The sequence below is a fragment of the Prenolepis imparis genome, unplaced genomic scaffold, assembly GCF_030444845.1.
Source record: "Prenolepis imparis isolate NDT839.2.m4 unplaced genomic scaffold, iyPreImpa1.0 SCAF_11, whole genome shotgun sequence".
NCBI classification, from domain to species: domain Eukaryota; kingdom Metazoa; phylum Arthropoda; class Insecta; order Hymenoptera; family Formicidae; genus Prenolepis; species Prenolepis imparis.
The window spans coordinates 8,539,883-8,558,744 of NW_028141169.1; the positions used below are offsets into that span (position 1 = coordinate 8,539,883).

At 33.1% G+C, this 18,862-nt stretch overlaps 1 protein-coding gene across 1 annotated transcript in view; it reads right to left on the bottom strand.

Annotated features, from left to right (window-relative positions):
• Positions 1-18,862, bottom strand: part of Rbp6 (RNA-binding protein 6) — a 655,858-nt gene that overhangs the window by 13,738 nt on the left and 623,258 nt on the right. Inside the window, exons 12-14 of the mRNA XM_083050120.1 lie at positions 8,697-8,762; positions 1,383-1,660; positions 75-139 (exon numbers count right to left, since the gene is read on the bottom strand). Coding sequence (XP_082906246.1) covers positions 98-139; positions 1,383-1,660; positions 8,697-8,762 — 386 coding nt within the window. The 3' untranslated portion in view covers positions 75-97. The remainder of the gene's footprint in view (positions 1-74; positions 140-1,382; positions 1,661-8,696; positions 8,763-18,862) is intronic.

Here is an 18,862-nt window from a genome sequence, read left to right on the forward strand (position 1 = left end):
TATCTAATAATTTTATTTCAACGTAAAATTTATATTTTCTACTCGACAAAATATTATTGATGGCACATACATACCTGTTATTAGGTCTTAACAAGGCTCAATGGTAGCCATTAGTGAACGCCGCTGGTATTAAAGGACCCTGAAACAGTACAAAATATCGATCTCATCAACCTTTCCATAAAATAATGATTATTGTACAAGGACTAGCGCAAAGATAAACCCTTACGTTTGCCTGCATATTTAAAATTGCAGCGTGCAATTGCGGTACTTGGCCTTTGAAGTTGTAGCCTTTTTGTGTTACATTTCTCGAAAATATTGCACATAATATAAAGGTAATAATAAGTGACGAAATATATACGAAGGATATAATGTTATATGGAAAGTTTCGGAAAATATTGTTAAATATATTAAAATTGTAGAGAGAATAATAGATTAGAGAAATTTATAAATGAAATATTAGGTATATTTCTTCGATACAAGTCAAGATAATAATTATATTAGGTCATACTATACCTGATTAAAGACCTATACAGACCAGAGACGTACTTATAAAATGTAGAATCAAAATATATAGGATGTATAAAGCGTAATAATATATGTACATAGAAGCAATTTTTTTATAAAATTGAGAGCGATAAACCGATCGCATTAAACATAACTTACTTTTTGCAAAAAATATTATATACTCATATTTGCTTATCAGATTTATGAGATGCATAAAGCTGGTGAAATTGCAGTATGGAACGAAACGATAAAGAGCTTAGTCGATAGTCAAACAATTCTTTCATTTTGCAATACTTTGTCAGCGGAAAATGCATTACTCAGATTCTTGCATGCAATACAAATTTCTAATCATAAAATGCGAATATTTTTGAATATCATCGATTTTATTTGGATAATTTGTTTTTATCAGCTATAAAAAGAAATTTATAAGAGAAAAATTGGAGATTCAGTAAAAATATTTTAGCAGATCTTTCGTATTTATATTAACACATATTATTATATAAAAGTTTTTTTCGATTAATTTTCTTTTTGTGATTATTTTCCTAGTCTAAACCGGTCGCTATACTTTCTCTGATCTCTTCCGATCTTTTCTCGGATCTCCGTGTCAGCTACAAAATTCTATTCAGTAGTATAAAATTATATTCACGAGACAGAAGGCAACTAGCGTGATTTTTACAAAGTATAAAAAGTTTTGCAGTTCTCATGACATTATTAACAATAGACTAGATAAACTGAAGAAGATAAATCTTGATACTGTGATCACAAGATTCGAAACGTCAAATATATTGACAAGCACGCGCTTTTCATCCTTTCGTTCCATTTCTCTCGGGAAGGGCTCGATTCGATGAACAAAAAGGGGGAGCATTAAGTGGACTTACGGGACTGTAGTTGAGCGGGGCACGGGATACGGCGATCGCGGGGAACGCGGTCGTGGGGGGCTGCGGGCTAGCTGCGGCCTGGACGTAGCTTGCGACTGCGGAATCCGCGGCTGCGGCTGCTGCTGCGGCGGCGGCGCTCGAGCTGTACATGTCAATCGGGCCCGGTGAATTGGCCGCCGGGAAAGGCCGGCCCTGCGGCCCACCGTGTCCGCCGGCCCCGTGCGGCGACGCCGGCGGGAATCCGGCTTGCGCTGCGGCCGCCTGGTAGTTGTTCATCACTGCAATGAACCCGCGTCAATGTTCACCCTCTTAACCCGATCGCAAACGCGGACATCGTTGTTACGACGAGGACGAGCTTCGACGAGGCTCGACCTCGTCTTTCGCGGAGTGCGCAGATATTCGTAAATTTCTTTTCGACAATTTGATGAAATCCTCAATTACTGTAGCAAAATGTTAATAATATGAATATATGTATTATAATCAATTTAACCAATGATAATGGTATTATTTTATATTAATCAATATGTTTGTTCACTGGATGATCCGGGGGGGGGGGGGGGTTAACCCCTTGCAAATTAAAAGAAACAGTTTTGCTGAATTTGTTTAAAAAATATAAATAAAGAAAAACAAACATTAAAGAGCTATCGACGTCAGGATCCGCTAGTGTATATATATAAGTATAAGATACACTGTAAATTATACTCATTACGCATTCAAGGAGTTAAGTATAGATTAAGTCAGACATAGGACGAAATGATGAGATAATTTCATTGCACGAAAATAATTAGGTGAAATTCTTTATATCTATATAATATATATATAATATATATTATATCTATATAATATATATTATATAGATACAAAGAATTTCGCCTAATTATTTTCGTGCAACGAAATTATCTCATTATTTCGTCCTATGTCTGACTTAATCTATACTTAACTCCTTGAATGCGTAATGAGTATAATTTACAGCGTATCTTATACATACATATTGTATATATTATATATATGTATATAAAGAATTTCGTCTAATTATTTTTGTGCATGAAATTATCTCATCATTTCATCCTATGTCTGACTTAATCTATACCTAATTCCTTGAATGCGTAATAAGTATAATTTACAGTGTATCTTATACATACATATTGTATATATTATATAGATATAAAGAATTTTGCCTAATTATTTTCGTGCAACGAAATTATCTCATTATTTCGTTCTATGTCTGACTTAATCTATACTTAACTCCTTGAATGCGTAATGAGTATAATTTACAGTGTATCTTATACATACATATTGTATATATTATATATATATATATATATATATATATATAAAGAATTTTGCCTAATTATTTTCGTGCATGAAATTATCTCATTATTTCATCCTATGTCTGACTTAATCTATACTTAACTCCTTGAATGCGTAATGAGTATAATTTACAATGTATCTTATACTTTTATATATATATTTTATATATATATTTTATATATATATTATATATATATATAAAAGTATAAGATACACTGTAAATTATACTCATTGCGCATTCAAGGAGTTAAGTTTAGAATAAGTCAGACATAGAACGAAATAATGAGATAATTTCGTTGCACGAAAATAATTAGGCGAAATTCTTTATATCTATATAATATATACAATATGTATGTATAAGGTACATTGTAAATTATACTTATTACGCATTCAAGGAGTTAAGTATAGATTAAGTCAGACATAGGACGAAATGATGAGATAATTTCGTTGCATGAAAATAATTAAGCGAGAAATTCTTTATATCTATATAATATATATATATATATATATATAATATTAAATAATTTTGCAAACCCCCCCCCCCTCCCCATTATCGACGTCAGGATCCGCTAGTGTGTCTGATGATAAATGAAAAAGCTGATCATTAAAGAGTTGCATATACTTTTTTATTACAAAGCGAATGCGCTTCGATTACGCTATAGTAGTTGAGGATTTAGAAAGATTTAAGAGACTTTTTCTTATACATATAAAGTGTTACAAATGATTTTAAGTCGCGTTTAACTTTCAATCGCAATTATAGCGCATGATATATATATCACGACAATTAAACATCTGAATGACCATTATTGAAGATGAATATTCTGATTATTTCATTTTACTCGTGATAGCGATATGAGCTTTTTGCATGCCTTATCCTTTTTAGGAATCTTCCATGCAAGTACCTTGAAGCACGTTGTTCCGTTGGCGTTTGCCCCTAGTTTTTAGTTTTTTCGCCTCTTTCCGCTTACTAATATCAAACTCATTTCAATTGTATAACGATATGCTTTAGTTAAATCTCATTAGAGATAAGATTCTTTAACTCATATACAATATGTAGTGTGACTGTTGTAACGAGCTCACGCACATTCGTGCATAAATGAACGACGAATATCTCTGGTCTACATTTTACTTCGAGGATTGTACACGTGTTTCCCGCATTTAACGATCGCATAAATTGCGATTACATCACGATACACACACATTGAATACAAGGAAAAGGATAGAGTCCATTTAACGAATTTTCTCGTAATGCATTTTATCGAAATAAAAAAAAGAAAGGAGTAAAAAAAAAGACACTCATGAAGCGCATTGCAAGGCAGCCTTTACATACGACCATAGAGATAATAAAAAATGCGCCTTGCACATATATATATTTATATATATATAATATATATAATATAATTATATATATATGTATGTATGTATGTATGATATTGTACAACACGTCGCTGGGACAAGCAACGCAATCGCACGAGGCAATGATGGCGATCGATTTGAAAAGTTTACGAGATATAACAGACGAGTTCGACTACGGTTACTGATCTAGCGTTTAATCCGTGGATCACGAGATCCGCTAATTTTCCTTCGTGCTATTAAGAAGTTAAAGCGGAACAAATATTGACATGGTTGCTTCGGTTAAAAAAGCCAAGCGACAAAAACTAAACTTACCCAGTTTCACATTCAGCTCTCGAAGTAAAAGACTTCGCGTGAGAATATAAACGAAGGAAGCGAGGAGAAATTATGCTGATGCGGACAATCACAGAATCTGGTGCAATAGAAAATAAGTTCAAAATCAAGAGTTTGTGCCAATATTTTCAGATAGAACATTGTTTTCCCTATCGCCCTCTCTCTTCTTTTCTCTCTCTCTTTCTATTTCTCTTATGATATTGATATTGAATAAATTTACTGAGAAAACTAAAGGTTACAAATTAAATTAATAAGTTATTTTACTCTTTGTGTCGATTGTAATGCAAGTGAGAAATTTTATAATCAGTAACAATGTTTTATAATCAGTTTTTCATCTTTCGTAAAGAATTTCAGAAAATAATCTTATCTTTTTTCTTGCACCAAATTCAGTTATTAAGGAGAACACTAATCGCCAAAAATGATAATCTTAAACTCAAAATCTACACTTCGTCTTCAAATAAATATCGAGTAATACTTTCTAACAAATCTAAATTTTTTTGATACTTTGAATCTCTCTTTTGCCATGCTTTTTCTCCGTTAAACTATTACATATTACGCTGCTTTCAGTAAACACAACGTTAAAGAAAATGTGTGTGTTAGTCTTACGGACATTTACTGCAAATACTACTGCTAACACATGATATTTAGTATACACGTAATGCACAATAACACGGAAACACTAATACAATTGCTGTTTTTAAAAGCTATTTTCCAACACATCTTTCTAAACCCTGCCAACGCGACTGTCCTCCTTCGTACATTTCGCGAATAAAAATAACAAGAAGAGAAAATCATAGCGAAACTATACTTTCTGTTATACGTTCGAAGCTGTATTGCACATGGGACAGTATCTCTACGCGTCGCGTCCGCATTCCGGAACTTTAGCACACGTAAAAACTCTGACAGATAGCCAATAAGAAGCGGCGGAGATTAATGCATCTGACTTGAACGATCCCGTATATCGCGTTCGCTCGAAAGCTCGTGTAAATGTCATACCGTATGTACTTTTGGATTAACGGCGACCACGAAAGCAGAGAGAGAGAAGATAAAAGACGACCAGAACAAGAGTGAAGGATGAAGAAGAGGAAGAAGAAAGAGAGAAGAAGTGGAGCATGGGGATGAGATCCGGGCGGTACGCGAAGAATTTGAAACTCTCTCGACGCTGGGGCGGGGAGGAAAAGAGGGTCCGATGGGGCGACGGGGCTACGGGAAACCGAAAGCGCCCCGGTGTACAATCTAAAAACCCATTCAGCTTTTAAACTCTTGACAATGGCGGCCGGTTACAAAGTTTTGTGCCGGTGCCACGGCATAGAGGAAGCGGTGCGCGTGGGAGGATGCGGGGAAGAGGGACAAGCGCGATTCAAAAGTTTGATTTATTTGAGAGGAGATTGCGGACGGCACGACGACGCGATGGCGGGCAGATCGGGGGCATATTCTAGAGATGGGGAAAATGAGGGGAAGAAAAAAAGGAAATAAAAGTACGAAGGCGTATTTCGCTGCCGGCATCTCGGCGCCCTCGCATGTGCGACACTTCTCTTGGGGGACGTCGGCATCCCCCTGCCCCCCCTTGCCTCTCTTTTTCTCTCTTTCGACGCTTCTTTTCCTTCCGTTCTCTCTCACGTCTCTCAACGTCTTCGACAGGAAGCGACCGCGCGAAAATTAAGAGATGCAAAGTAATAAGAGAGTATCTGTTAGGGGATCGGACGATGTTTCTTCGCGAAGGAATATTACTTTATAGCGAGAATAAAGATGATCGCGGAATAAATATGTTTTGAAATGGAAGCTAAATTGAAAAGTTATGTGTGGTAGAATTAAGCAAAATACAGTCACATTTACTTTGTTCGTATCTCATAGATAATAGCGCGGATATAATGAGTATCATTGATTTCCCGCAACAGATTTTTTTGTGGATTAGTAAAGATTTACTGTACAGGATATCCGGTACTAACCGGCATCACCTCTCGTGTGCAGATAAAACGAGTTGAATTGATTGAGTAAAACAGTCATCTCCATTTTGAGATACTAGAACAACACAAGCGAGTGCTACGCGCACGCCATTCTTCAATTTTATATTAAAAAGAATGATATTTAAAAAAAATAATATAGTTTGTTTAAACTCGATTAAAATATTTTTTCACAGAAAGTAGCTGATTAAAGCGTTAATTTGCTAATTAAATTTTAAAATAATAATATGGTAAAAAATTAAAATAGTAATATTTTAATTTATTTTATTTTATTTGTTACAGGTAGCATTGCTGATAAGCTGCGCGCGAATTTGACTGCGAGATTCTCGAGTGTCGAACGGATGTTGATTCGTGTGATTATAGTTTTCGCATCGTTATTTCTCATTGCGCAATGTATGCGAAATATGCGTGAGATTCACGCGTCGCGTCGGGAGTGCCGTGTAAAGTTTCGCGTATCGGGAGTGCCGTGTAAAGTATCGGGCGATCGTAATTATTCGTGTTTTCGCGAGTGTCGTGAGTGCTACCATGAACTAAGAGAGGAGGAGGAGGTCCGGGGAGGCATCGGGCGAAAATGGGGCAACTGTGAGGTAAAACCTAAAACTCTTTTTTTTCTAAACTACATTGAGATATTCGACCGTTTCCAGACTTTCAAAATACCTGTACACACACATACACCCCCCCCCCCCCACACACACACACATGAATATACATAATTTAAATATTTTGTTTTCAGATCAATGTGTGCTGTGTACTACAATTCCACTATTGCACCGGACCGGTGAGTGAGAAATTGTTTATTTCGATAGAGTTAAGAAAATATTATAACACCCCTTTCTTAAAAATGCATGTTAAGTCCATTCTCGCAATATTGTTACATCTTTTCCGCGATGCTTATTGACTGTCTCGATTCGCATTGTGCGTTATATTCGTAACATCGAGAGGCTGTCGCAAAAGTTAGTAGTTTGACAGTTTGTTCAAAATAAAATTAAATAAAATAATATGTTTTAAATAATATGTTATTATAATACTTTAAACTCTCTCGATTAATATTTTTGATAGTTATCAGCTGATTTCTGTCAAAAAATATTAATCGCGGATAAGGTATTATAATATATTATTTACAACATATTACTATTTTTATATTTTTTACATATTATTATTTTAAAATTTAATAAGCAAATTAACGATTTAATCAGATGTCTGTAAAAAAATATTAATAAAGCGTTAATTTGTTAATTAAATTTTAAAATAATATGTTAAAAATATTAAATAGTAATAAGTTGTAAATAATGTTATAATACTTTAAATTCGATTAATATTTTTTGACAGAAATCAGCTGATAACTGTCAAAAATATTGGGTTTAAAGTATTATAACATATTATTTAAAACATATTATTATTTTATTTTATTTTATTTTGAACAAACTGTCAAACTGCTAACCTTTGCGATGACAGCCTCTTGATATTATGAATATAATGCATAACGCGAATCGAGACAGCCAATCAGCATCGCGGAAGAGAGGCAACATTACTTGCGAGAATCAACTTAACTTGCCTTTTTTAGAAAGGAATTCGCAATTATTAATAAAAAATTAATTTTAAAAAATCGGTCAATTCGCGCGAGATCTTTTTTAATTAATTTGTCATTAATAATTGCAAAGATCACAAAACGATAGAGGACTTTCCTCCTCGATTTACATCATTCTATTTGCATACGAGAGATGATGCGATTATTATCGAATATTCTGCATAGTTAGATGCAATTGTCTTAAAAATGATTATACATAAAACAATGTCATGCAGAGTAATCATGCTTATAAACAACACTGTTATAATTTCTATTGCTCGCCTTTATACGAATTGGAATCGTCTTCTGAAATGATGGATATTAACTGACTGAGAGAACTCTTACTGTTGTCCGACTATTATTGTTTCAGTAAATTGAGATTGATTTATGAAAACTAACTATACTAAGCAACCCATTAAACAGTAAAATTGGAAACATTATAAAAGAACAATCTTTCACAAAATTGTCCATCTTGCAAGCAGAATCCAATTTGCAAAAATACCACCGTAAAATACTAAACGATATTAAAATGAGATGGCAGAAGCGATGACTGATTCGAACATAATACTATGTCCAACATTTTATCGCAATATTTCGTTCAAGCGATTGCGAGTATTATTTTCAAACGAATAGCGCACGATCTTTATTACTCGCGATCTCGCGTGACTAGTTAACGAAAAAGTTATCATAGCCGAAATTGTTTGCATTTGCGAGTGAATCGATCGTAGCGCGGCGAAGCGAGTAGAAAAAGCGCAGTCAAGGAGAAGAAAGATTTTTAAGACGTACCAGAAAGTGCTTGTGTAAGTAAGGGCGTGTTGTTGTTTGGGGTGAGCTGTCCATTGGTTAGATCCACTGAAACATAAAACTTCAGTCACAACTGCGCCACTCTAGCAATGCACGTATGTGCTTTCGCTAGTCATTTCCGTCGACTATCACTCGACAATATAGTCTGGAAACTAATTATATATATATTTTTTTAATATGAATATAAATAAAAGAATAGAACGAGAACAAAGAAATGTGATGGTGCGCCATATATGGATGACTAAAAGGAAAAAAAAAAAACAGACGCAGAACAGTGATTTTTGCCGAATGTGTTGCTTTGTCAATCGTCTCTCTTGTTTTCTCGAGTTTCGTTCGAGGATGTCGACGGTTTCCTCGAGTATGCGTGTCTTCTGCCTCTCGTCTTCGACACTCAAGTGTGAAAAATAGCTCTTAAACGCTCGTATATATTCGGTTCTTCTATCGCGGAAAAATTACATTCGATGGATGAGTTCGCGCGTGTTGTGAAACACGTTGAAAGGAAATACACATCGAAAATAACGGAAGAGCGCCATACGTCGCCGAAAAGTGTGACAGGTGTTTTCTCTAGGCACTTAGAAAGCTTTCGCTTCGTATCGACGGTATCAGCTTTCTCCATCGAGCGAGGATGCTCGAAACCGCGTTGGCGTTTACTGCCACGACTACGGTTTCGATTCGGATGCATCGACTGGCTGTGGCAATAATGGAACCTACGAGTATCGATCGGCGTCGAAACTACGGTGCGGGGATTCCCTGGAGTAGCACTCGATGCATCGAAATGCACTTTGGTATTAATACGCATTTTCCATACGCAACAGACGAAGGCAGAAACGTACGAAACGCGATAAACGAGGCGGGACGATTTGAGAAGAATTCTCGAAGAATGGTTATACTTCGAAAGCTCGCAAAGATGGGATTTCTGTTTTAGATAGAGAAAGAAAGAGAAAGAGAGATAAAGAGGAAGAGAAAGATCGATGATGGCGAAAAAAGTAGACGAGCATGTGTGTATGCGTGTGAAAGATAGACAGACGAAGAAAGAGGTATTTCGGTGTGTGTTTCGAGCAAAGTGAATGTCGACTTCATACATTTCTTCCGGAGTGCATTGCGTTGGACGTGTTGCATCGGCGCCTCCGTATACGCGCGGCTTGCATTCTCACTTCCTGTTCCGTGGTAGTACACCGCCGGCACTCCTGACATTAATAAAGAACAACAAGAAAGCTAAGAATGATGAGAAACAAAAACGGGGATGGGGAGTATGATCTGTAATGCGAATTGTTACCGAGACAAAAAAAAGACTGGATTTATGTTAACGTACTGCGTGAATTAATACATATGTACAGATACCTCATAGTTCTCTCTCAACGCGGTAGTTTTGTGTAAATGCTACATCGTGATTTATATTTATATTTAATATTTCAAATTTAATGCCATACATAAATTGTTTAAACATACAATGTAAACAATTTCTTTCTACGTATTATTTTTTATTCTGTAACGTCATATTATATTTTTGTCTTAACCATATTGTATATATTTTATTTTCTATTTCAATAATAGTTTTTTTATTAATTTATTCTGTATAAATTCCAATTAACATTTATTAGAAAAATTAACTTTATTTGTTTTTAAATGCGATTATCTGCATCTTATTCGCGACAAATTGTTATTGTTGCTTACATATTACTAGATGTTGCTCTTTTTTATTGCATTGTTAATAGTTTAATTAGATTATAATCTTCAAAATAAATATAATCGTCACGCATTACGTAAACATTTTGAAACAAATCAAAATGGAAAAATCATACTAAAGGATTACATAAAGTGTGGTTATATCAACGTGAAAACCACTCAATAAGAGAAAATAATCTCTCAATTTGCTAAATATTATATATTTCATAGTATATGCTATACGCGGGAGGATCGTGGAAAAACTGGAATGCAAATGAGATGCAATGGAAATAACTAGCAATAAAAGCGGAATAAAAGCTTATATGTTTTCATATCTATGCGATCATAACGTGAAATGTTAAAGATTATTTCTCAGCATAATAAAGCGCGCGTTTTTTTTCCTAGCAATGAGATATAAGATAACTCAGAAGTCGCGAATTTTACATGAATTACAAATGTTAAATCCAAAATAAGAATCATCATAATTAAAGAAAGTTTTTGTAAAATCACTATATTCCCACAGTCTTAAATTAAGACATAATATTTTATATATTAATAATTTTTGAGAAACTTTACGAATATATTTACAAATATACTGTACACCGTGAAAATTTGTTTAAATTCGATTTTTTTAGGCTCTCAAAATTTTGGTCTAATGTATATTTCTTGGATATATTGAATATTCTAATCTATTAAAATTATATATATTATACGAGGAATTAAATTGCGAAATTTTTAAGCAATTGAAAATATTTAAATATCTAGAAACATCAAGTCAAGAGATCGAAAGAGAAAAAGTGCTGACTAGCTTCTATTTTGAAAAAATTATATATACTTTATGATTGTCAAAATAATTTTGATATTATAGTTGTATTAAACAGTCTTAATATCTATAGTCATCAAATAATAAAAATCATAAGAGAATTTGTGAAAAAATATAATGTAAAGAATGCATTTCCTTTTCTCGATATAAGAATCATTATAATCGATCAAATTTTGATGTTTCTAGTTAAATCATGTAGAAATTAAAAAGAAAACAATTTTATCTTTACTCGAAAAACAATATAAAACAATTTTAGGACAAGAATAATTAGTATATAAATTGTTTTGTATATAGCCGATTGTGCTGATTATATTTACAATATACATGAAATAATTTGCGAATGTAATCGGCAATGTCGTTGAAGATCAAAACGCGTTTTTGATGTACCGTTAATATGAGGGAACAGAATGTCTATACTGTCGTTTCTATACTGTCGCAACAACGTGTTTTCATGGAGAAGCCTCGTTTTGGCCGCGCAACCATCGGCACTGATAACGCGATTGCGAGAGATGGTGAATGGACCATAAATCGTGGATCGACGTGATTTGTATGGGGTATCACGACGCTTAATGGTGTGGCTTGTCTATATCGACGTGTTCTGACCGGAAGTTCCGAACTGCTATAGTTAAAGGGGAAACACTCTATAGACCTGTCCGCCGTAACTTGACGATTTACATTGTACGACATTGTATTCAAATATTCTTTGTTTTCAAATACAATTCGACAATATAAATGAATCTAGTCTAGTGAGAATTGCATAAATAAAAAAAATTAATATATTACGCTATATAGACGCTTTTATTAAATAGAAGAAATTAAATAGTAATAAAAGAATTGTATTTCTCTCATAAAGGCATCGGATTTCAACTTAAATATTGAATCAGAATGATGAAAATTATCTACGTAACTTAAATATATTCTCAAGGGCACACAATTCTAATTTTTAATAATTATTTTCTAAATATATTAAAATATTTTCTTTCGTAATTACACTCACAATAATTCGCATTTTTTTTATTAAAAACAAATAATATATGACAAAAACGAAAAAAATATAATAATAATATTCTTCTATATAAAAAGAGAAAGAAAAAGAGTGTGTCGCGCACGGCCTCGGATTAGACAGGTTGACGAATGAAACGGAAATCCTTGCCAGCGGGCGTTTATCGGAAGTTTCATAAAAAGAAAGGGGCCGCACGTCCACGTCCAGCCGTCGAAACGGGTGCGGCTTCCGGATTTCGCGACAACCGACGGCTGCACCGATAGCTCTTGGGGTCGTATCTCGATCCGGCCAAAAATAGCGATACACACACATACGTACAAGCACACAGATATTCTCACATGTACAGAGCTGGGCCAGGTATGTATATACAGGGTGCTTCCGAGGGATCGTGTTCTCTGAATTACAGATATAATGTATTAATCAAATAAAAAAAATATATTACAAGAATATTACTATATCTAATATTATAATATAAATTGGAAAAGTACTAACATCATTTTAATATCAAAATATGATGTGCTTGTATGAATTATAAATAATTGAATATATTAAAAATGTGTAATAATTTAAATTGCAAAACAGATGAAATTTTATTTTGTAAGTAAACTTTAAGCAAAGCATTTTTGTAATTTTGTAACAGAATTTATTTAACAAAATATTAAGTTGTGTTATCGCGACATATAATATCATAAAAGAAAAATCTGTCATAAAATAGACAAAGTTCCAAATTCTTTAAAAATGTCTCAACTGTAATAAAAGCGTGCAACTTCTGAAGCATTTTATATACATACATATACACACACGCACACACACACACAAAATCTGGCCGTGGAAATCCTTATTGCCCAGGTTCGGCCGCTCATCGAAACGACCAACGCGTAGGGATCTAGGCCAAGAGTTCATCTATTTCGAGTGTATCTCCAGCTGACGTAAACGCGATCGAGATTTTAGATAAGGGTTTCGCACCGTGAAATCTACCCAGGGGACTTCGAATAAGTTGAGCTTTGAGTCCCAAATTTTGGCATAGAATCACTCGCTCAACTTAGAATTGGTTAGGCGGAGGAATGAATCAAAGATTACCAAGAAGAATTATCCGACACATAAATCTGACATGCCAATACGTCTATCACACGATAATTCTATCCGAAAATCGGTTCTAGGTCGAAATTGAAATTTGGATCTTTCTCGAGATAATTTATATTTTGATATCGTCTCTCTATACCTTACGACTTTAACAAGAAACTGCACGTGAAATTACACGAAAGTAAAAATTATTAGCAAGTTCTTGCTATCTTTAGAAGATATATTCTTTTCATTCTGTACATTTGATATATTCGTACATTTGAGGAAATGATATTGATCGTTTTATAAACAGCTCATATTGCTATAAGAGTTTTATTATTAGAAGATTTCTTTTTTCGATTATTTCTAATTTCTCCAAAACTATCGATTTATTCCAAAATATGATAACAAAATATGTATTCTTTATTGCACCATTTTAATGATTTTCTTTTCATCTAATCAAGAAAAGAGGGCCTAAAAAAATAAAAAAAAAAATAATTAATTAAATAAATGCTATTCAATTCATTACATGTGTAAACTCTATTCTTTATCGCAAATGGATGATGTACGTGTATAGAAAGACTAAACGTAGTTAAGTGGATATATCTAGGTATTCGACATTATTTTATAATGTAGTTTTATGATATAATAATAGGATAAGCAGAATGCAAAAATATACATTGCAAGCAGCGTTAATGTCTTTCAATAAATTATGACGAAAGCATTATTTTATTCGTATTCCGATTCAATATCAAAAACGTTGGTGTAGAGAAGAATGCTGTGTGAAAAGAATCTTATAAATGATTTCCGTGTACATAATAGTGTCGATTTACATTATAACATATATTGAAGCGGATAGATCCTGATCTCTGCCATGATGAGAAGCTGCTTTTTTCCCATAATTAAAGAGCGAAGTGCGTATAGATACTTTTGACAAAGCAACACATTGAACGAATCATGTTGTTAATATAAGCGTCATTACAATTAAAAATGATTGTCATGGTGAGCCGTTAATTCGCGCATCCATGCTTAGCAACGACGGAATTATTATAATGTTGTGAGTAAAATAAATTAATAGATATTAATAATATTTTCGGGGCAGCAGAATCGGTAGTATATCCTAAACTACACACACGTATTAATGGCTATATACCGGCATTAAAAAATTGTAGTTTATATATAATATATATATAGAGAGAGTAACTAAATATATAAACATATATAGATATCATCGTGACAGATCGAAGTTTCTAAACTACGTACTCATTAGTGTATCACGCTGCTAACTCTAATTAGCGTTTTAATGCTAGCGGTCAAACAAACGACAAGAAATAACGATGTTGGAGCAGTAAATTTTATGACCGGTTCTAATTCGGATACTAGCCGCGAATACATAGCGGGAGCTTGTACAATTGTACAGGGAAATACCGGAAGAGATAATCGAATTGACAGACGTACACACGACACACAAAAAAGATAATCACTCTCATTCTATCTACATGTCTAACTTTCTATCTACTGTTCTATAAATTCTAAGTAGAAACTGTAGGCGAAGCATCGCATCAAATCGCCTTACCGTTTCTAACGATTTCTTCGAAAGAAACTACTTTATCTATAGATATATATTTCTTTAATAAACTCAAACAACACTCAAACAAAACTTTTATCATACACGAAGATACTCGTTACGGTCGCTCGAAGTACACTATTTTATAACTCGGATCTGTAACTATAGCCTAAACATCAGCCAAGGCTGCCAACTACATTTTTCTACGATAAATTAATTAACATAAGTGTAATATATAGATAATTATTTTTTTGTACTTAATAGTACTATCGTATTAAAATATTTGCATACATCGTATGACATAGAAATGCATTTTCGACAAAATCTGCGAAAATTTGCATCAAAATTATGTTGGCAATCTTAGCGTTATCTAAATTATTTACTATCAATGTTAATTACGAAGATTAGTGAATAACGACTTGTTTTATACTACAAGACTTCTAATCAGAGACTATATATAATCATTTAATTCGATTTATCTAAATTGTCTAATACTCTTGTACCACCGCGGGAAGATTTGGACACTAGTTTCAATCACGATATTATTCTCTTCGTTCAACATCTCGCCACCGTTTTAGTAAATGAATATTCTCAATTTTAATGAAGTTTATTTTTATAATCCATCAAATGAGTAATCGACCCGTTGTGGTTAAACTAGACGTTTTTTTACTATGAACAATATATAATATAATTAAAATCACTTTATATATGGCGATATTTTCTATAAGATAATAGGTGTATGTAGATGGTAGATTACTCGCCCCTAGATAACTGCATCTTCAACGAAGTCTTCATCATCGATCTCGGCAATGATTCTGTCCCGATATCGCCTTCCCTCCTCTTTTTTGCGATACTCAACTCGAATTCGTTTGTTTCACGGAAAAATTGACCCATAGCCGCGCAATAAGCAATTTCAGGCGTGTTACAATATTAAAAAAATAATAATAGAACGCGCGAAAATAATAAAGGTAATTCAGAGATAATAAGGAGAAATATATATATGTCTAAGTCATGTATGAGAAATTCGAAAAAATATTTCTTTCTTTTATTTTAAATAATTCCCTTCAGTGTGCTTTTTTATTAACACTTTCGACGGACTATCGATCCGCGCGAAAATACTTTTACGAGACTGATTTCAGTTTTCACTAGAACTACATACAACCAGTTTGATTACATGCAGGCGTCGTTCTGTCCGACGCATAAAATAACAGTGAAAGATATTCAAAGAGTGTTAAGTATTCATAAGTAGAAAAATACTGAAAAAAGAATAAATATCCATGTACTTTCTCACTTAGTATAGCAATTCACATTCTTATTTTTGTATTGCACATTAACTATAGTGAATTATTAATTATATTTGTTTAATATAATCACCTTTAATGTCTCAGCGAGAGATGAAAATCTGATGACCTCATTTAGCGCTAAACACGACGAGAATACGAGCCAAGTATCGGGTATCGATAGCTCTAAAACAAGCTCTGTAAATTGAGATTTTCCGGCGTTTTGTGACCGGCCGTGACTTCGCCTCGATTTTAACGAGAATCCTTTCCGTGAAATAGATCAGGAAAGGATCTAACAGTTCTCTTGTCATGCGACGTGATGTACACACAAATTTTTCGTTTAACACGCTTTTTTAAACAGACCTAGAGACATCAGGCTAAGTTCTAGTGAAAACTAATGTTAGGCTCGAATATTCATACGGATAGTATAAAACGAGAGAAATTCTGGATAAAACTATATACTATGAGCTAGGCAGTCATCCAACACCAGTACGAGATACGGGATTTATATAAATGTGTGTATATATATACACACACATTAGGAACCAAATACGGTTCTTATTACGATTACTTGTAGACTATTCTATACTATAAAGTAAAATATATATTAACACACGATATATTTATATGTATATGTATATAGATATAGACTCCTAACCGACCAAAGGTTATCTATATATCCACATATTTTCATGCAGTAAATACGAGAATTTCATAATGCGCTTTAAAACATCTCGAACTTTTCGTATTTACCATATGAACATCCAGGCGTCTCTAGCCTCTAATGGACTGAGCAATGTGTGCACCGATTCCATTTTTAGAACACAGAATTGCAATCCGCTGCTTGTTTATACGATAGATTATATATGCGGGATACCCCGGGAAATGTGTATGCCAAACAGTAAGGTATTATTCTATCAAATAACTCTATATTCCGTTGAATAACTTGACACATTTTAGAAAATAGCTTCGATACATATTTATTGAAAATATACGCGGAAGTTTAATAATCAGCGGATTGTTCTTCATATATATGGTAATAGCATCGTGGGTTTATAACTGAACAATGATCTGAGAAAAAGAAATTTGAAAATAATGAAAACATCTCTCCATGTTCCCACAGTCGTCAGAATTATTTCGGGCAGTAGAATTATCGAAGAAGCGAATTCAGGCTACAAAGATCAACTTTGTAGCGTGTTAAATGGCAATTAGGAATGGCTTTAAAGCAGATTAGAAAACGTAGATACGGTGTAACAAATGTACAGAGAACAAATCAACTCGAGATAGAGCTAAGAAAGTAATTCAAACTTTTACTGCTGCAGCGAAATAGTACAAGGCTGCGACTTATATCGCTTCTTCGATACTTACTCTTCGCCAATCGCATTATCCGATTGAAGAGCTAATTATTCCCATAATTAAATTGCAATGTAATAAAATATCCCAGGCCGTTGCAATAAAATAACGCGGTTATTTTTTATAACGGTGAGACTAGTCAGACAATCATATTAATTCATTTTAATCGCCTGTTCGTTGAAAGAGCCGGTTATCGGATTATATACCAATTCAGTGAAAAGTATTCATAATATGTATTCATAATATATAATGTGAAAAAAATTATACATATTATTTTACACAATCTATGCGCACATTTATTTTAATACGATAGAACGTCTAGAATCGTGAAATTAAGAAAGTGTTAATTGTCGTAAATTTTATATTAATTATAAAATTATATATAATTCAAGTTTTTAATTTTTATATATATTTAAATAAAATTGGAGAAAAAAAACTGTCGATTTTTCCGTATAAGTTACATCAAACTAATATAAAAAAGTGGGACAACGCGAATACTTTAATAGTGTACATTCTATTTCCGCCGCAGACACACGAGCGAGTGTATTTACGTGAATCGATCGATTTTTTAAATCGCACGTCGTATAGAAAAGGCAGACGAGACGAATACAGATCGCGTAGGCAGTACAATGAACAACGGATGCATAACTAACATACGATTCTCTGTTTCCTAAGCATTCCATAAGAATATATACATATATACACACGCACACACACACACACACATATATATATATATATATATATATATATGTGTGTGTGTGTCTATATATGCGTCTATATATAAGTTCAACCAATCCATTAATAAATACTATCGGTGACAATACTCGAACTAATGGATACCTAAAGTAACTAGATAGTAACAGTGACAGATGTCTCATATGTCAATTAAAATTAAGTATTGTGAAATGTGTAAGAAGAGAGTATGTAGTGTATAACAATATATCAATTGATCTTTAATGAGAATATTTGATTTTGATTATTAGATACATAAAAGGCAGAAGAATGTCTCGTAACGTAATAGTTTGATTCCACAAATGAAATTATTATGTTATGACATTTGTCGATAAATAATTTTAAAAAATTAAATTCACGTTATGATATTATAATGAAAAATAAAATAAAAAATTTAAATGCTATAAAAATTATATCAATTGAAAAAAACAATAACTAAAATATTAGAGATCTATTTTAGGGAAAAAAAGGTGTTTCTTATAATATTTTAAACTGTTAATTTAAAATATCAAGTTTTTCAATTAAAAAATATCAATTTATATTCTTATAAATAACGATTTTTAGTTATGGAACATAACAATACGAACAAGATACAACACAATAAGGCTTTAAATTTTCAGATTCGTCATCAATTTCACATAATGTAGAAAAAAATTTTAA